Source organism: Oenanthe melanoleuca, chromosome 18 (genome assembly GCF_029582105.1).
Source record: "Oenanthe melanoleuca isolate GR-GAL-2019-014 chromosome 18, OMel1.0, whole genome shotgun sequence".
Taxonomy (NCBI): Eukaryota; Metazoa; Chordata; class Aves; order Passeriformes; family Muscicapidae; genus Oenanthe; species Oenanthe melanoleuca.
Genome location: NC_079351.1, coordinates 9,647,424 through 9,667,485, shown reverse-complemented (window position 1 = coordinate 9,667,485; position 20,062 = coordinate 9,647,424). Strand labels below are relative to the sequence as shown.

General features: G+C 43.6%; 1 protein-coding gene across 1 annotated transcript; it reads left to right on the top strand.

The window, feature by feature from the left end:
- The first annotated feature begins 4,072 nt into the window (after positions 1-4,072).
- LOC130260671 (myosin heavy chain, skeletal muscle, adult-like) lies at positions 4,073-18,640 on the top strand. The gene is made up of 38 exons (XM_056506287.1): positions 4,073-4,279; positions 4,368-4,511; positions 4,603-4,759; positions 6,052-6,079; positions 6,178-6,292; positions 6,385-6,477; positions 6,575-6,638; positions 6,723-6,821; positions 6,927-7,030; positions 7,105-7,243; positions 7,939-8,057; positions 8,155-8,304; positions 8,636-8,806; positions 9,289-9,598; positions 9,729-9,799; positions 10,460-10,547; positions 10,641-10,758; positions 10,915-11,038; positions 11,118-11,254; positions 11,356-11,611; positions 12,098-12,340; positions 12,443-12,619; positions 12,705-12,850; positions 12,939-13,029; positions 13,112-13,501; positions 13,668-13,794; positions 13,967-14,085; positions 14,383-14,579; positions 14,880-15,063; positions 15,150-15,315; positions 15,486-15,610; positions 15,783-16,091; positions 16,199-16,402; positions 16,683-16,808; positions 16,903-17,073; positions 17,161-17,265; positions 17,408-17,503; positions 18,398-18,640. The coding sequence occupies exons 1-38, from the start codon at positions 4,073-4,075 to the stop codon at positions 18,548-18,550; spliced, it is 5,823 nt and encodes a 1,940-aa protein (XP_056362262.1). The 3' UTR covers positions 18,551-18,640.
- The last annotated feature ends 1,422 nt before the right edge of the window (positions 18,641-20,062 follow it).

The following is a 20,062-nucleotide window of genomic DNA, read 5'->3' as shown; positions in this document are numbered from 1 at the left end:
AGTATACATTCCTCAGAACTGAATGACTCATCTTTCTCCAAGGATGTGTGAATAGCAGCTGAACATACAGAGAAATTTTGCAGGAGATCCCAATTCCTATATGAAGAATTATTTTGTGGAGGGTGCATTATTAATCAGAAATTAAATGCTCTCTACATTACTGCATTGCACTAAACAAAAATTCAAAATTTCCACACCAGTTCTCTGGTAATGGGCATCTCTTCTTCCTAATGTATATGAAAAATTAGCCTTTTGAGATATTCCACTGTCCTCCTAACACATTTAGTGAGCTCATGGGTGAGTTCTGGGTTTGGCTTCCAATCTGGGGCCCTAAATGTGCCAGAGGAGTCTTGGAAGGGGCTCCTACAGCACAGGAAACCATCTAATGCTGCATAGTGCACTGGATCACAGGCACTGTTTTTCTAACCACTTCACTGTGATATTCCTTGACCTATTTTTATGATTGAAATGCAAATAACAGGAGAAAAATGTCTTTAGATATAGAGGATCTGAAAAAGTCTAAATTATTAAAATCAAGTGTGCATGTGGCACTTGGGGACAAGGTTTAGGGGTGGACATGGCAGTCCTGGGATGACAGTTGGACTGGTCTTTTCCAGCCTAAAAAATTCTGTGGTTCTGTGATACTGTAATTACACCCTTACCTAAAACTGGACCAGTTAGTCTCCTGAACTACCAGCAAATTTCTTTATTCCACACCATCAGCATGGAGGACTGATTTTCAAAAAATTCACCAAAATTTGAATCACCAGACCAATATCCTCCCTGAGGCTCACTGCCCACTGAGAAATTCCAAGACATTTGAAATTAACATTTCACTGAACTCAGAGGGAACTTTTAACAGGTGTAACCCTTATGATGTATCTATATATAATGTGTATGTGTATATATATATATATATTTATATATTACCTTGCTGTCTCTAATGCCCTGATACAGAAGGTGCTGTATTATTAGGTGTTACTGGGACTGTGAATGTGTAAATACACTTATTTTGATGGCATGGCACTGCAAGGATGAGGTTTTATCAGAATGAATAGCAGCTGGAATTGTATGCCAAGGTTTGTATGATTTGCACAAGAATGGCATGCTGGTTTTTGGGGAGTTGCAGGTAGGGAGGGGATATGGGAATCTCTGGAACTTCAGGTTTGACAGAGGGAACTTGTTATTTATGCAATCAAAGATGCAAGTACTCATCAATTTCAAGAAATATAAGACTGTCAAAAGCGAGAAAGCAAAAGTTTCTTGAGAAATCAGTTTTAAAATTAATTACACACTAACTCATATATTATCTATGCATGCACAAGCATACATTTTATTTTGATGTGATAGTGCATCCCCCCTTTCCCACTCAGGTCTTCTCTAGAATCTCAGAAATTCCTATAAAGCCTTGATGAGTGTCCCTTAACTCTACCAAGAGCACTTGCATGGCTAAGGTGGGAGCAGCAGTGCTGTATCAGGAACTCCTGTTGCCTGCCTAAGGTGAAGAATGAAAGAGGGAATAATAAATAACTTGCTGAAAGCCTTTGAACTTTCCTTACCTAAATTATAGCCAAGTACAATGGTACCATTTTTGCTGGAGTTTTGGTAACTCCAGTACCATTGCTACTGGAATTTTGGAAGCACCAGTAATTACTGACCTGGATTGTGTCCAGGATGGAAATGTATGGATGGCTAAAACCATCTTGCAACCCTATAAATAGCAGGCCTTAGTGAGGCACTTTGAGCTCTCCTGAACTGCACAGGGTACAACCAGCATCTCCCACAGAGTGGGGTGCTTCTCAAAACTCAAAACTCTCAAGTTTGTGAAAAATGGAGGACTGATTTTCAAAAATTCACCAAAAGTTGAGTCACCAAACCAATATCCTCCACTCCCTGTAGCACAGCTACTGCCCACTGAGAAATTCCAAGACATTTGAAATTAATATTTCACTGAACTCAGAGGGAACTAACAGGTGTAACCCTTATAATGTATCTTTATATAATGTGTGTGTATATATATATATATATATATATATATATATATATATATATATATATATGTATGTATGTATGTATAAATGTAACATTTATATACACACCTTCGTGTCTATGTGTACGTATGTATGAGTTTTAATGTTGCTATCTAGGATGTATAATTAAGTCACTGTTGCAGTTATAGAAAATCCTTTAGAATAACTTCACGAATATCAAATTAGTCAATTATTAAGTCCTGCTAAAACCCTTTAGACACAAACTGTTGACCAGACCTGGTATTGTGATTGGATCCAACTGTACCTAGGCTCTGTCAGGAGTTTAGAAACCAAGGGTCCCTCCATGAACCTCGTAACTCAACAGGACGATTTTTCTTATGCTTTTTACCCTTATCCTTTGCATCCCCGGTTGTTGGGCAAATAATTCTAAAGGAATTCTTAGTCAATTTTTCTTGATCTTTTTAGCAACCTTGCCATCAAACTTTGTTGTGCTTTTGCAAATTTATATTGAACCCTCTTTCACTAATGCCTTTGATGGTGATACTTTAAGCAACCTTAACTCATTTGCAACATTTGATTCCTTAACAGTCAGCTCAGGAATCTATTCAAGAGCTCCATATCAAAGTAGAGTCTCCCATTACTTGGGATCAGGCTCTCAACTCACTGTATTTCAAATTATTTCAGCTGTTGAGAGTGTTCTATACAGAAAACTCAGCTGTAATAGATTTCTACTTCCTGCTTTTTAGAAAATAGCACTGAAAAGTGGCTCCCAACATTTTCTGCTAGTTTTTGACATATTTTCCCTGTTCCTCCCAATGCATATGTTCCTAAAGCATCATAGGCGTTGTCATCACCATTACATGACTGAAAAGTTGTGGTATAAACATACCAAGGAAACTAGCATGGGTCAAGGAGCAAATCACTGAGAAAGGCAGCAATAGAACCATGCAAGTTCTCTAAGTGCCTTGAGTAGTCTAGATTCTCTCCTTAACACTCTTGACAAATTATTTATAGATGTATTCACGTAGTCAGTAAGATATAAAAATGTTCTAATTATATCATTCAAATCAAGTGACAATTATGCCCTTAGTTTGACAGACAATGCTTGGCCAAAAAAGGTTTGCCAGAAATGTTCTGACCGAAGAAAGGGGGACCATCTGCATCATCTGCAGACGAGACACTATAAAATCTGCCAGGGACAAGTCTAGCCTGTCTCTGCAGAAGGCTTCTAGGTAAGTGCATGCATTTCATGAACTTGGAGAAAGAGGACAATGTTCTTGCAATATCCTGTTTCATTTCTTCTGATTCTAACAACCATTTCCATGAGGGAGTGCCCATGTGAACAAAAACTTTTAGTGTGATTTTGATGCATGCCTGTATTTTCAATCTACAGTATTTTATGGAATTCTCTTCAGCCATAAGAAATAACTGTCTTTCCTGTTTTACAGGGTTGGCCATATTCCAGAATACAAGCTGTTATCCAAAGGTAATACACTGAATAATCCGTTCTTAAACTGTATTCTAAGACAGTGCTTTTAAAAAGTTGCATGAATTCTCTTCATAAATCCTCTTATATTCCAGCTGAATTTGCTTAGGCTAGATAATTTGAAATAGGAGAGGTCTAAAAAATGCAGTAATTTTTCATTTTTAATATAAAAGGTAATCCTTTCAGCAAGAAAGTACTCTCTTGAAGACTCACTGCTCGTAATTAAGGACCAGACCAGAGAGTGATTTTTCTATAACTGTAGATTCTTTTATGAGAAAAACTCAAACCTAGTCAGAATTCAGGGTGACTTACCAAACTGTACTCAATATTCAAATGGATTTACTGTTATAAGACCTACACATTGTAGAAGTCTGTCTTACTCTTGGGTTCAGACTAGGATACTTTTAACTTCAAATCAAAGTGGATTTAATTGGTTCCTTTGTAAGAACTTATTTTGGAGACTCACTAGGAATTTATTTGCTAAAGAGCAAGGAGCTTTCTCATTGGCATAGATTGTATTATTCTTCCTGATGACCAATAACTTGTTTTTCTCTACAAGACAGCTCTGCTGAGGAGCTTTCATTAGAGGGCAGACATGGCCTCTGGAGATGCAGAGATGGCGGTTTTTGGGGAGGCGGCTCCTTACCTCCGAAAATCGGAAAAGGAGAGAATTGCAGCCCAGAACAAACCTTTTGATGCCAAGTCATCTGTCTTTGTGGCTCATCCCAAAGAATCCTTTGTGAAAGGGACAATCCAGAGCAGAGAATCAGGAAAAGTCACTGTCAAGACTGAAGGGGGAGAGGTGGGTCAAAAACAAGGCTGAAGGAAAACATTTGATCCCCACTTTGAGCTTTTAGGTGATACATGTGGATCTTTTGTTTCCTTGGCAGACCCTGACCGTGAAGGAAGACCAAGTCTTCTCCATGAACCCTCCCAAGTATGACAAAATCGAGGACATGGCCATGATGACCCACCTCCACGAACCCGCTGTGCTGTACAACCTCAAAGAGCGTTACGCAGCCTGGATGATCTACGTAAGTGGCAGCAGCAGCTTCCTTTGGGCAGCCTCAGGAGCTGCTGGGCCAGGCTCAGGGGAAGCCAACGTGCTGTGTCCCTTCCTCACAGACCTACTCGGGTCTCTTCTGCGTCACTGTCAACCCCTACAAGTGGCTGCCGGTGTACAACCCCGAGGTGGTGTTGGCCTACCGAGGCAAGAAGCGCCAGGAGGCCCCTCCACACATCTTCTCCATCTCTGACAACGCCTATCAGTCCATGCTGACTGGTGAGTGCTTGAATTCTTTTGAGCTGCTCTTGAAATCATCTATCTGTAGAGGGATATGTAGGGTGATCTCTGGAAATATCCCAGACTTAAAAAAAAATTGTGTGTGTGAAATTTACAGAATTTTAATGTACTTAATTCTAATGATCTGTAAGAGCTGAGTGTCAGTGTTCCTACTAGAATCACTAAAGACCTGTACATAAGCTAGAGGGTGCAAATTCACTGGAAAGAAATTCACTGTTTTGTAGTGTAGACTTTATGCCTATAATGGAATCTTACATAAATGGATGGATTTATGTATCTTAATCACTAAATTAGTCTCAGACAGATAGTATAAGGTACAGTTAAATGACACATGCCCTATAAATGATGTGTATAATATCAATTTAAATTTTCAACTATCAGTGTTGACAAATAAAACAGAGATCTCTACCTTAAATGGGTACGTAAGCCTCACCTTAGGCACTTATTATGCAAATGGTTTTCATTATGTAGCTCATGGCCATGTGATCTAAATTACATACAGCCTTTAGTGATCTCTGGAACTCCTGCACTAATCTGTAGTTGCATCTACAAATCAATCACTGTAGAGTAAAAAGTAAACTTCATATAATATATCAAAGAAAAAAATACAGCTTTTAGCATTTAAACTGAGGGACTTCAAAAAAATTTCATTCCACTTTTCCATCTTCCTTTCACTGCATTTTCTCTTCCTTATATATACATTGAAATAAAAGGTGTGAAGGATTTTAGAACTTCTTTTCTTGTTATTTTCTTAGACACTGGGAAATGCATTCAGAATAGAAAAATAAAAAATGAGTGTCAGTGTATAATCTCAAGAATGCATAATTTCTGTATATATAGGGATTAAAAAACAGAGGTGAAAAAGGGTGAAAGAGGTTGGTCAGATGTTTTTGTAATTAATGATGCCTCCAAATTTCCATAAGATTATTCAAGAAACTTTTAGATTCAGAAGAATTTACATACAGAAAAAATTCAATGTCAATATTTTCATTACTTGCCTATTAAGAGAGAAATACGTAGCTTGATGAAAGGCAATGTCAGGAAAGACAGGACTACTGAAATTTCTCTGAAGTGATTCCTTTACAGAACCAGTTGCTAATAGCTGAAGTACTGCTGATAACATCAAAAGTGCTCACTAGAATTCGCTGGTCACTTCTTGCTATTTTCTCTTCCCAGATCCTCTGGAAGTTTCAGTTCTAATTTTTCTCCTAGTTCTTGTATTTCTTATTTCTCTTTTCTTATCTCTGTTTCTTACCTCTGTCTCTTCACAGATCGGGAGAACCAGTCCATCCTGATCACGTACGTACACCCCCTGCGCGGGTCCCTGCGGGGCTGCCCGGTGCCAGGGCACCTCCTGCCTGACCACGCACCCTCTGCTTCTCTCTTGCCTTTGGCAGCGGAGAATCCGGGGCCGGGAAGACTGTGAACACAAAGCGTGTCATCCAGTACTTTGCAACAATTGCAGCCAGTGGAGAGAAAAAGAAGGAAGAACATGCATCAGGCAAAATGCAGGTAAATTAGTAGACAAATGTTGGAATCAATGCTTTCCTTTGTTCCTGACATGATTTTTGGAAAGGAACTTAGCAATAATTGTCTCCCTGCAGGGAACACTTGAGGATCAAATCATCAGTGCCAACCCACTGCTGGAGGCCTTTGGAAACGCCAAGACTGTGAGGAATGACAACTCCTCACGCTTTGTGAGTTGTTATTGGGACAACTGCCAACACCAATTCACGTATTTTTGATGTCTGGATTGGTAAAATAGGTCTCAATTGACTTTCCTGCTGCTTTCAGGGTAAATTCATCAGAATCCATTTTGGTGCCACAGGCAAACTGGCTTCTGCTGACATTGAAACATGTAAGACACCCTTCTGGCCTGATCCCCCTTCCTTCTAGCCTTCCCCACTTCTTATTCTTGACTTTGTCGTATCATCCTTGCCAGATCTGCTGGAGAAGTCCAGAGTCACTTTCCAGCTCAAGGCGGAAAGGAGCTACCACATCTTTTATCAGATCATGTCCAACAAGAAGCCAGAGCTAATCGGTAAGAAAGATCACTGACTTTTTCGAAAGATGATCATTTAGCAATAGTTCATTGTGTTATCTGGAAAGTAATGTAAGCTTGTTTTTCTCCTTCTGTTGCTTTCAGACATGCTCCTCATTACCACAAACCCTTATGATTTCCACTTTGTGAGTCAAGGTGAGATCACAGTCCCCAGCATTGATGATCAGGAGGAGCTGATGGCTACAGATGTGAGTAACATTACCAAGTGATCATCTGGTGGATTTGAGCCCTGGTATATGTACATTTGTGTATCTGTTGCCAGAGTGCCATTGACATCCTGGGCTTCAGTGCTGATGAGAAAACAGCCATCTACAAGCTGACAGGGGCTGTCATGCACTATGGGAACCTGAAGTTCAAGCAGAAACAGCGTGAAGAGCAGGCAGAGCCTGATGGCACTGAAGGTATCATCAGATTCACAAGCTTTCCAAAAGAAATAGTCTTAATTACAAAAGGACTTAGGCAGATTTCATGTTTTAAATGTGTTAACTAAGAATAAGAGTAGTTGCTCCATGACTAGATGCCAGTTGAGTCATTCATCTCATGTAATGATACCTGTACTTTTTCCTCTGTGACTACTATATAAGAGATGCAGTGTACACTGACAGGAAGCCAGGAGACTTGCGTGTCAATTGCTGTAACATTGCTAATAATACTTAAGTTGAAATACATCTTGCAACCTCTGCTGTAGTATGGAGCAGTGAAATGGTTCAGCCTAATGAGACACAAGGCCGTGCTCCACCCTCACCTACTGGAGAAAACTCTGATGTGTACTTCATTAGTCTCTGTCACACCAGGAAGCACAGTCCATACCTTCACCTTTCTGAGTGATAAATCCTCCTGCTATATGACTAGAAAGTTTGAAGTTCCATACTGATACCTGAAAGACGATAAAGGCAATGAGCTCTCTTGAAGAACATTTGCAGAAACTGAAGTTCAGAAAGAGTTATAGACTCTGAGTCCTGAACTCAAAAGGGAAGTTAGCTTTGTAGCTTTGACTGTTGTCCAATCTTGTGGAGAATACTGTTGGGCCAGTCAGTCAAGCACCAACTTCTAGGAATTTTTTAATATCTACTCTTCTGTCTTTTTTGGTGTTCAGTTGCTGACAAGGCTGCCTACCTGATGGGTCTGAACTCAGCAGACCTGCTCAAGGCCCTCTGCTACCCCCGAGTGAAGGTGGGGAATGAATACGTGACCAAGGGCCAAACTGTGCAGCAGGTAGAAAAGATATGGTAATGTTCAGCATTCTGTGATGGTTCCCATTGATTCTCCTCTGCTGTGTATAGTAACCTCCAAAACTTTCTCTGTGCTTTAGGTGAATAATTCAGTGGGTGCCCTGGCAAAGGCTGTCTACGAGAAGATGTTCCTGTGGATGGTTGTTCGCATCAACCAACAGCTGGACACGAAGCAGCCCAGGCAGTACTTCATTGGTGTCCTGGACATTGCTGGCTTTGAGATCTTTGATGTAAGGAGCACAGTTTTCGTAGCATTTTTGTAGAACTATAATTGAGAATTTTGAAATATCTCCCCACACTTATTCGTTGAGCTTTTGGAATCATGTTTCTTATCCTGAAAAAAATAGTAGAATAGAAAATTAATCTTCTACTTGCTCTAAATTAGAAACCTCTTTTTTTTCTAAATACAAAGCCTAACCTAGAGAGACATCAAAGGAAAACTACACAGGAAGAGGACTTGTTTTTAAAGTATAAGATATGGTGAATTATGATTGCACAAAAAAATACCTTGGTATTATCACTGATTCTTGAAAGCATTGTATATCTTTTTATGTCTGGCAGTTCAACAGCTTTGAGCAGCTGTGCATCAACTTCACCAATGAGAAACTGCAACAGTTCTTCAACCACCACATGTTCGTGCTGGAGCAGGAGGAGTACAAGAAGGAGGGGATTGAATGGACATTCATTGACTTTGGGATGGACCTGGCTGCCTGCATTGAGCTCATTGAGAAGGTAGCCTTCCTGTTCAAGCCTAATATAAATTGGGTGTTCTATGCTTGCCAAGAGAAACATTTACGAAACAAGTGAGAATATTTTGGCTTCTTCAAATGTATTCTGTGTGAAAGTGGCAACAGGGTGGATGTGTTTTTGGAGATCATTACTCAGATATCAGGATTTTTAGTGAGAGAATTCATTGCCAAATTACAAAATGAAGTTAAAAAGGTGGTCATGTTCTCTAAGAACTTATCAGTAAATAGGTTTTATGGAGAGGACAATATTTCATATTGTCATATCTATAATAACTTAATCAGCAAAGGCATTTCCATAATTCTGAATGAAACAGCAATACTGGAAAAAGTTCAGCCTTAATTGATTTTCTTTGACTTAAAGTCAATATGGGAACAGCTTCCTTTTCTGACTTCAGCAGCTCTCCAATCAAGAGATATCTCCTTTCTAATCTGTTTCTCCCTCTTGTCTGTCATAATTTCTCCCAGCCCATGGGCATCTTCTCCATCCTGGAAGAGGAGTGCATGTTCCCCAAGGCAACTGACACCTCTTTCAAGAACAAGCTCTATGACCAGCACCTGGGCAAGTCCAACAATTTCCAGAAGCCCAAGCCTGCCAAAGGCAAGGCTGAGGCTCACTTCTCCCTGGTGCACTACGCTGGCACAGTGGACTACAATATCTCTGGCTGGCTGGAGAAGAACAAGGACCCTCTGAATGAAACTGTCATTGGGCTGTACCAGAAATCATCTGTGAAGACCCTGGCTTTACTCTTTGCCAACTATGGTGGAGCAGATGCTGGTCAGTTTTGTGGAAACTGTATTTTTAATGTGGGATGATTGTCACATAATTAAAGCCATAAACACTAAACATTTAAAATTGTTTTGTGTTAATTTTAAAAGTCTTTTTTTTTCCTTTATTCAATTCACAGAGGCTGGTGGTGGGAAGAAAGGAGGGAAGAAGAAGGGTTCTTCCTTCCAGACAGTCTCAGCTCTTTTCCGGGTATAGTACTGCGTCTGTTATCTCTGAAATATTAAGAAAGGGGTGAGCTAATATTAAATTTGAAAGAGTTACTTTAAATTACTGTAAAGGGGGTAAATTTCTTTGGAAATTCCACATCAGGTTTTCCAGGGTCAATTTTTAAATTACACATATGTCCAAAAATGAGCACTTAGTCTTCAAAATCACAGAAATCCACTAATTTGTGATGGTTTTGTTCTTATTGCTTTTATTAGCAGATATCATTCAGATCTTCATATTTTTATGTCTTTGGGTAAGACTAGAATATTAATACTAGTATTCCTGAATTTCTGTTGTGGAATTGAAAATAATTTCCAAGGAGATATTTATCTCATTGTAATAAATCCCTATTTTTTAAAACTTAAGTAGATTGACTTCTGATGGCAGCATGTGAAAAATCTAAGTCATTTATTCTTTGTGAATTTATGAAATTATATATTAGTTTTCACTAAACCAATAGCAGCACTGTAATACTTCAGTCTAAAAATGGTGCTCAGTATCTTCAAATAGAGGAAATTTTTTGGTTTCTGTGGCTTTATCAAAATGCTCCAAAACCCAGTTTGAGTTGAAAAATCGTAACCTGGGCTTGGTGCATCAAACACTCAATACAAAGAAACTCACATTGGTAACTGGTTCCTCCAGGAGAATTTAAACAAGCTGATGACCAATCTGCGGAGCACACATCCCCATTTTGTGCGCTGTATCATCCCCAATGAGACTAAAACACCTGGTAAGATGCTCAAGCAGAAAGATCCTTGCTCTGATACATCCATTCCCCTCTGCACTGCAACCTGTGCCATTCATTTGTGCTCTGCATTGCCAGGTGCCATGGAGCACGAGCTGGTGCTGCACCAGCTGCGCTGTAATGGCGTGCTGGAAGGGATCAGGATTTGCAGGAAGGGATTCCCCAGCAGAGTCCTCTATGCTGACTTCAAACAGAGGTGAGAGCCCTGTGCTTGTCAGCATCATTAAAAGCAATGTTTGTTCATTCATGGGTCCATTTTAGCTGTGTTCTAGTTTTAATAAGAGCTGGTGGGGTTTAGTGGCTACTGTGTGTTGGTTGGAAAAAATAGTCTTATCTTCCTCTAATTCCACAGATACAAGGTGCTTAATGCCAGTGCCATCCCCGAGGGACAGTTCATCGATAGCAAGAAGGCTTCTGAGAAGCTCCTTGGGTCAATCGATGTGGACCACACTCAGTACAAATTTGGACACACCAAGGTAAAAATGCCCCCATTCCCTGTGTCCCTGGGCTTTGCTCTACCTGACAGTGATGTGGTGCTACATTGCCTCTCTCAAGGTGTTCTTCAAAGCTGGGCTGCTGGGACTCCTGGAAGAGATGAGAGATGAGAAGCTGGCACAGCTCATCACCCGCACCCAGGCCAGGTGCAGGGGATTCCTGATGAGAGTGGAGTACCAGAGAATGGTGGAGCGGAGGTACACCTTCCTCTTCTTCAGTTAAAGTCACTCTACTTGGGGGAAATTGTTGACACTCATCAGACTGAGAATACACATTGTACATTTTAATTCTTTCTCAGGGAATCCATCTTCTGCATCCAGTACAACATTCGTGCATTCATGAATGTCAAACACTGGCCATGGATGAAGCTGTTCTTCAAGATCAAGCCCTTGTTGAAGAGTGCAGAGTCTGAGAAGGAGATGGCCAACATGAAACAAGAGTTTGAGAAAACCAAGGAGGAACTTGCAAAGTCTGAGGCAAAGAGGAAGGAGCTGGAGGAGAAAATGGTGAAACTGGTGCAGGAGAAAAATGACCTGCAGCTCCAAGTGCAGGCTGTGAGTTTATCACCTTTAGTTTATCACTCAGAAAATGAATATATATATCTGTTCATTATGAACAGAAGATCAGATTATAGAAGACCAAAATTCATAAATCTGGGGAGTTATCCACCATATATACATGAAGGTGAGGAAACAAATTCTGGCAGTGATGTGGGAAGCACTCTGACAGCCACTGCAAAGATACAGAGAGTTTAAAGTGGAAGTCAGTCCTCTTGTCTTCAGAAGAAGGAGGCAAATGTAGATCCTCGAGATGAGGTAGAAAAATGAATTAATTTTGCGGCAAAATCGAAACCACACCTGAAATTGGTATTGTGGATGCAGGTGTGGGAAAAGCCATCCTCCCTTATCTTGGTAAATAGCAGTTAAGATCCTTCTGTTGCTGAAGCGGAAGGTCAGGTTCAGCTGCTACTCAGTGATAAAAGAGGAAGAGCAGAGAGAGTTCAAAATGTTAGAAGCCACAAAATTCTGTCTCCCCACCAGGAAGCAGATAGCTTGGCTGATGCTGAGGAAAGGTGTGACCAGCTCATCAAAACCAAAATCCAACTCGAAGCCAAAATTAAGGAGGTGACTGAAAGGGCTGAGGATGAAGAGGAAATTAATGCTGAGCTGACAGCCAAGAAGAGGAAACTGGAGGATGAATGTTCAGAGCTGAAGAAAGATATTGATGACCTTGAGCTAACACTGGCCAAGGTGGAGAAGGAAAAACATGCCACAGAAAACAAGGTATGAGGCAGAACCTGTCACTTGCGCTCTGGGAAAGATTTGTCCTGTTATGAAGTTTTTAAGCACCATTTTCTATCTGTGCTTGCTCCTTTCTTCTGAAAGGTGAAAAACCTGACTGAGGAGATGGCAGCCCTGGACGAGACCATTGTGAAGCTGACAAAAGAGAAGAAAGCCCTCCAAGAGGCCCATCAGCAGACCCTGGATGACCTGCAGGCAGAGGAGGACAAAGTCAATACTCTGACCAAAGCCAAGACCAAGCTGGAACAGCAGGTGGATGATGTAAGCACACAGACATAGAGCAGGAACAGGACAGGTATGGAGCCTGATCTGGCTGGTAGAGCACTGATGGTTTTGCTGTGTTTAGCTGGAAGGGTCCCTGGAGCAAGAGAAGAAACTGCGTGTGGACCTCGAAAGAGTTAAGAGGAAACTGGAAGGAGACCTGAAGCTGGCCCAGGACAGCATCATGGATTTGGAGAATGATAAGCAGCAGCTGGATGAGAAACTGAAGAAGTAAGTGTGGCTCTGTGGCACCTGAGAGTGCTGGGCTGCAGCATTTGTCTTTTTTTTTGAGCTCTAACACAGTTCATTTGGCCCAAAGGAAAGACTTTGAAATCAGCCAGATCCAGAGCAGCATTGAGGATGAACAAGCCCTGGGTGTGCAATTTCAGAAGAAGATCAAGGAGCTGCAGGCAAGTTCCTTCCCCTGCCTTGCTCAGGCTCAGCTCAGGCAGGAGCAGGGCACAGGTGTGAGGGGTCCCTGCTGTTCTGCAGGCCCGTATTGAGGAGCTGGAGGAGGAAATTGAGGCAGAGCGAACCTCTCGCGCTAAAGCAGAGAAGCATCGGGCTGACCTGTCCAGGGAGCTGGAGGAGATCAGCGAGCGCCTGGAAGAAGCAGGAGGTGCCACAGCAGCTCAGGTGGAGATGAACAAGAAGCGTGAGGCAGAATTCCAGAAGATGCGCCGTGACCTGGAAGAGGCCACGCTGCAGCACGAAGCCACGGCTGCCGCCCTGCGCAAGAAGCACGCGGACAGCACAGCTGAGCTGGGGGAGCAGATCGACAACCTGCAACGTGTGAAGCAGAAGCTGGAGAAGGAGAAGAGTGAGCTGAAGATGGAGATTGATGACTTGGCCAGCAACATGGAGTCTGTCTCTAAAGCTAAGGTACAGTGTTACTGTCATGTTACTGCCCTGTTATACACACCCTAATTCATACTTTTGATTCTCATTGTATTTTGCTATTCCATCCAGATGCATTGTTTTTCACCTTGAGAACAGCATGTTAGAACTTAGTGGTAGTCCTCTTTGTTTCTATGCCTTTGATGCACAGGCCAACCTGGAGAAGATGTGCCGCACTCTGGAAGATCAACTGAGTGAGATTAAGACCAAGGAAGAAGAGCATCAGCGCTTGATCAATGACCTCAATGCTCAAAGAGCTCGTCTGCAGACAGAGTCAGGTAATGCAATCCTATACCCTCTGGAATGGAGCAGCTTGTAACCAATGATACTGAGAAAAAGATTGATGCTATACTCAAATTGATCTATTCTCTGTAATCTGGTATACTGTGCTTAAAAAAATATTGATTTAATATTAATTTTAAATGGTAATCTCTCCGAAAACTTTCTTAGGTGAATATTCACGTCAGGTGGAAGAAAAAGATGGTTTGATATCGCAGCTATCCAGAAGCAAACAAGCATTCACTCAACAGATTGAGGAACTAAAGAGACATTTAGAGGAAGAAATAAAGGTAAAGTTACTTCCTGTAGGGGATTGATTTTCGTTTGGGAATCTGTTTTCTTTACGGATATATCCTGCTCTCACATAAAATCAGAATGTTAGCTGTATTGTTTTAATTTCTGAGCCATCAAGTAAGGTGAGAAATTTTACCTCCTCCCTCTTTGGTGTGGAAAGCTGAGGAATACATCCCCCCCAGTGTAGATACTGAGACAAGGAAAAAAAATTTAGGTCTTTAATCAGATTTATGATGATATATATTTTACTATCTCACAGAAAATTAATCGTTCATACCCTATTGTCCCCACAGGCCAAGAATGCCCTGGCCCATGCCCTGCAGTCCGCTCGCCACGACTGTGACTTGCTCCGGGAACAATATGAGGAGGAGCAGGAGGCCAAGGGGGAGCTGCAGCGAGCCCTGTCCAAGGCCAACAGTGAAGTGGCCCAGTGGAGAACCAAATACGAGACAGACGCGATTCAGCGCACGGAGGAGCTTGAGGAGGCCAAGTACGTGGTGATAGGCAAAGAAGAAAAGTAAGACTGAAAATGTCAAAGGTGATATTGCAAGAGAAATATCACAATATTATGAGGAATAAGTAATGGATTTGATTGGGGGAAAAGCAATAGAAAATGGGAAACTTTATCCTAGAATGCATTTAGTGGTATAGTGAAGGCAAAGCCTAAGGACAGCATAAATGTCACCCTTAACACAGAGCGTCTGCAAGCTGTAAAATGATTAGTCACACTAGAGTAAAAAGCACACAATGGTACCCAGGTACTAATATGAGCTGACATTATGTCTCCCAGGAAGAAGCTGGCCCAGCGCCTGCAGGATGCAGAGGAGCAGGTTGAGGCTGTCAATGCAAAATGTGCCTCCCTAGAAAAGACAAAGCAGAGGCTGCAGAATGAAGTGGAGGACCTGATGATTGATGTGGAGAGATCCAATGCTGCCTGCGCTGCTCTGGATAAGAAGCAGAAGAACTTTGACAAGGTCTTTTGGCCTCCAGCACCAGCACTCCTGGCCAGAGCATGGCCCCGTGATGGCCACAGCCCTACTCACAGCCCCTTTCTCTGCAGATCCTGGCAGAATGGAAGCAGAAGTATGAGGAAACGCAGGCTGAGCTGGAGGCCTCCCAGAAGGAGTCGCGCTCTCTCAGCACGGAGCTGTTCAAGATGAAGAATGCCTATGAGGAGTCCTTGGACCACCTGGAGACAATGAAGCGGGAGAACAAGAACTTGCAGCGTAAGTCCCTGGCCTCTGCTCCTCACTGCCCTTTTTCACTATCAGCCGTTACCACCATTGTTCATGGGTCTGTGCCTACAGGTCTGCAGAGATGCCTGTCACCTTGGTGGGACAGGACCCTTCCCATTCAGCTCAGTGCCTGACTTTCCAATTGATCTTTGTTCCCCCAGAGGAGATTTCCGACCTCACAGAGCAGATTGCTGAGGGAGGAAAGGCAATTCATGAGCTGGAGAAAGTCAAGAAGCAGATTGAGCAGGAGAAATCTGAAGTCCAGGCTGCTCTGGAGGAAGCTGAGGTACATGACCATAATCGCTGGTACATAAATGAAGAAAGAGGGCTAAAAAGGGCAGAATTCCCCTCTGTTCTTGCTGGGGAGTGCAGACAGCTAAGATCTCTGGAAATATTATTCCCTAAAAAGCAAGCAATCAGTTTATCAATGCTATCAATGTTTGTGTGCACTTGTCCAGGCCTCCCTGGAACATGAGGAGGGGAAGATCTTACGCCTGCAGCTTGAGCTCAACCAGGTGAAGGCTGAGATTGACAGGAAGATAGCAGAGAAAGATGAGGAGATTGACCAGCTGAAGAGGAACCACCAGCGAGTTGTGGAGTCCTTGCAGAGCAGCTTGGATGCTGAGATCAGGAGCAGGAATGAAGCCCTGAGGCTGAAGAAGAAGATGGAGGGAGACCTGAATGAAATGGAGATCCAGTTGAGCCATGCCAACCGTGTGGCTGCAGAGGCACAGAAGAACCTGAGAAACACCCAGGCAGTGCTCAAGGTCCGTTCTGTAGCGGAGCTACAGAAAAGAGTAAAATAAGATCTCTGACATTTTTGCCACTCAAGTGCACACTGACACCAGGTAATTTCTTTTCTCTTTCTTTCCAGGACACCCAGATTCATCTGGATGATGCTCTCAGGACAAAGGATGACCTGAAGGAGCAGGTGGCCATGGTGGAGCGCAGAGCAAACCTGCTGCAGGCTGAAATTGAGGAGCTCCGGGCAGCCCTGGAGCAGACAGAGCGATCGAGAAAAGTGGCTGAGCAGGAGCTTCTGGATGCTGCTGAACGTGTGCAGCTCCTCCACACCCAGGTCAGGGCAGGGAACAAAGAGCTGTGTTGACACTGACCAAACACATAGGGCTGGTATTTACCAGAGGACCAGCAGTATAAGAAAGGCCTCTCTACTGTTGTCCCCAAGGAAAGGCATGGTTTGCATCCATTCCTCTAGCCCATGCCTGACATTTTGTAAACAGCCATTGTAACAATAATTCCACAATAAGAGGTGGAAGCTAGAAGGGGAAAGACTTTGCTCAGGTAGATTATGGCAGGTTTTAGAATTCATCTCTTGCCATGTCCTTCCCATTGCACAGAACACCAGTTTGATTAACACCAAGAAGAAGCTGGAAACAGACATTGCCCAGATCCAGGGAGAAATGGAGGATATGGTCCAGGAAGCCCGCAATGCTGAGGAGAAGGCCAAGAAGGCCATCACAGATGTGAGTTGGGTGCTCCTGGCATTGCTGATGGTGAATGTACTCTGCCCAAAATATCTCCAGCCCTAAAATGGCTTTGACCTTTTGCTCTGACCAGGCGGCCATGATGGCAGAAGAGCTGAAGAAGGAGCAGGACACCAGTGCCCACCTGGAGAGGATGAAGAAGAACCTGGACCAGACAGTGAAGGACCTGCAGCATCGTCTGGATGAGGCCGAGCAGCTGGCACTGAAGGGAGGGAAGAAGCAGATCCAGAAGCTGGAGGCCAGGGTGGGTAGGGCTGGGGCTGTGCCTGAGTGAGCGTGTCCTTGGAGAGACATTGCCAGGGAAGCTGCAGGGATGGGCTTGTCGTTGCAGGTGCGGGAGCTGGAAGGGGAGGTTGATGCTGAGCAGAAGCGCAGCGCTGAAGCCGTGAAGGGTGTGCGCAAGTACGAGCGGAGGGTGAAGGAACTGACCTACCAGGTAAGGCAGGAGGTCTCCTGCTCTGACAGGGTTTGCTCACAGCGAGTCACATTTTGCACACACCATCCCCAAGGGGAACTGTTAACCTTGTATGATGGAGGACTATGAATTGACTCTCTATCCTGTTTGCCAACCTCCCTAGTCTGAGGAAGACAGGAAGAATGTCCTTAGGCTGCAGGATCTGGTGGACAAGCTGCAAATGAAAGTAAAAGCCTACAAGAGACAATCTGAAGAGGCTGTAAGTATCTCTCTGAGTGCTTGGCAAGAATCACTTTCCCAGAGGGTAGTTTGGCCATTCAAGAGACAAATATAAGAAAATTGGAAGATGCCATTCATGAATAATGGAGTCCTTCAAATTCTTTGCAAGGATCATAAATCAGACTCGCCGATGAGTCTGAGTCTCACTTTACTGAGGAGGGCAAATGCACATAGCATTTTTTGCATTAGAACCACAAAGCAACTTGTAAGACGTCTCATGATTGATGTTAGTAGTACGCTGTATTAAGAAATTTTTAAAAAACCCTTATATTTAAAATTTTGATAGCAGAGAGGGAAGGAGTTGGAAGTGCTGTCCCATACCACTTTGTGTTATGCTTTCATAATTGTACACAGGATTTTTGCCTTTTTCTAGGCCTGTAGCAATCAAGGATGCCCTGAGGGAAGTCCTACAGCTACTGAATTTAAGATTGTCTGAGCATGGCTTCTTCAATTTGGAGACAGTCCAGCATAGAGTAGGGCTTTGGTTCAGTTAAGGCAATTTATGAGATGAGCCGTCGTGTAATCATTGTTTCTCATAAATTCCTAACCCCACTTCAGGGTCTGCAGATATAATTGAACATTTGATTTAAGGGCTAAAAAAAAAAAAAAAATCACATTTCCAGCTGCCCATTTTGCTTCCTTCCCACATTCCAAACCAGAATAATATTCAAATCCCATTTTGCTTCTTCTACAATGGATCTTCCACAAAGGATGACGAGCTACATGTGAGGTTGACGTGTGAGCAGTGGTAAAAATGGGATGGAAACTTGTGCCTTCCCCCTAGGGAAAAGCTGCAGCTCAACGAAGCCCAGGTGCAAGAGGAACTAAACTCCTGTCCTGGGCTCCTCACCACTGACTCCCTTTCCTCACACAGGAGGAGCTGTCCAATGTCAACCTGTCCAAGTTCCGCAAGATCCAGCACGAGCTGGAGGAAGCCGAGGAGCGGGCTGACATTGCAGAGTCACAGGTCAACAAGCTCCGAGCCAAGAGCCGCGAGTTCCACAGGAGGATAGAAGAGGAAGAGTGAGAATGTCCCGAGGTAGCAAAGTGACCTGAGGGCCTGCACAAAATGTGAACCTCTAGGTCATTTTCCTTCTGCCATGAGTCTTTGTACCCACCTCAGTGTCTAGTGAATAAAGGTTGTAGTAGATTCCTCTGCACACTATGACCAGTGCCTTCTTTGGGTTTTGTTTTCTTTGGGCAATTGCATTGCAGAAGTTGTTTCCTTACTTTTCCTCTCTGGGACAAGGGAGAAGCTGGTGCCAGTGCTGGATTGAGGATCCACAAACTTAGAGGCTGAGCAAACAGTTGAGCTTGCCTGGGGCCAGGTGCTGGAAGGACTCTCAGGACTCTTCCTTAGTGCCCAGCTCTCACACACCTCTTCACCTCATCAACAGAGAGAATACTCAGCTTTGGAGAATTTGCCCAGAAACCTCAAAGGCCATGGGGCTCTGTCTATACACTGAGTCAAACAGTTTAGTTGCAGCTTGGGGCTATGAACTTAATTTGAAATCCTTTAAGCAATATCAGCTCATGAAATTGCACTGTTGTAGCTCTGTCCCTTTCTGAAGCGTTCAGAGCCCACCTCCATTGTGTGGAAGTCTTTGACATAGTGAAGAATCAGTGGGCCGTACTGTCACAAGAGACACCTGGAAAGTTTCTTTGATGGCTTGTCCAAAAGCACTGCCCCAAACACCAGTGGGAAGTGACTGTCAAATCACTGAAGAAGCAACTCACATTTGTGGGTGTGACTGCATCTGTTCTGACCTACTATAGCCTTCTTTAAATGACTTTACAAAGTCAGCTGCTTCTTCCTCCAGCTTTCTGCCTGTTTCTTTTGCACACACTCTCTGGTATCTCTCTCACTGTCATGGGTGTGGTTGAGAATAAAGCAGGCAGCCCCATGCAATGAGTGCAGGGACTGGTGCACACCTTCAGGCAGGACCTGCCCTGGGCACAGCTGGGCACTGCTGATGGCACTGAGGGCTGGCCCTGCCCTCCAGCAAACTCCCTCTGCCCTCTCCTGCACTCCAAGACCACACCAAACTGCCCCTCAGCCTTCACAAGAGCCATTGCTAGAGGAGGGAACAAGGCTGAAAGGAGCTTTGGAGGAGGCCCCTACCAGGAGGATCAGCCCATCACGTGTCTCCTTTCATCCTCAATGTCAAAAGCCCAAAATAGCCCTGCTCTCCTAAGACTCTGTGCGGGGTCGTGCCTGTTTGTGGGGATGATTTGCTTCCACGAATAGCGCCTGAAGACATTCCTGGGCGGGTAGGCTGCCTTCTATGTGGCAGTGCAACGTGCTGCCGTGGAGGAGATGGACACGTGTGCTGAGTCCCAAGGCAGCAGCTGCTATTCTTACCCAGAGAGACTCGCTGCAGCACAGCTCCGCTGCCAGCTGCAAGGTGAAACATCAGAATGGGGCCCCAGCGTGCTCTCCCTGCTCAGAGCCTGATTCCAGAGTGTTCCCCTTTGGGGCCTGTGCAATGGCCCTGTGCCAGCTCTGCTCCATGGCCATTCCCTGCTGGGATGTGCTGTC

Excerpts from the sequence above, each read along its gene's own strand:
- LOC130260671 (XM_056506287.1), top strand. The coding sequence starts at position 4,073 with ATGGCCTCTGGAGATGCAGAGATGGCGGTTTTTGGGGAGGCGGCTCCT. Across the intron at positions 9,599-9,728 it reads CTATGGTGGAGCAGATGCTG|AGGCTGGTGGTGGGAAGAAA; the intron begins GTCAGTTTTGTG and ends TTCAATTCACAG. Across the intron at positions 9,800-10,459 it reads CAGTCTCAGCTCTTTTCCGG|GAGAATTTAAACAAGCTGAT; the intron begins GTATAGTACTGC and ends TGGTTCCTCCAG.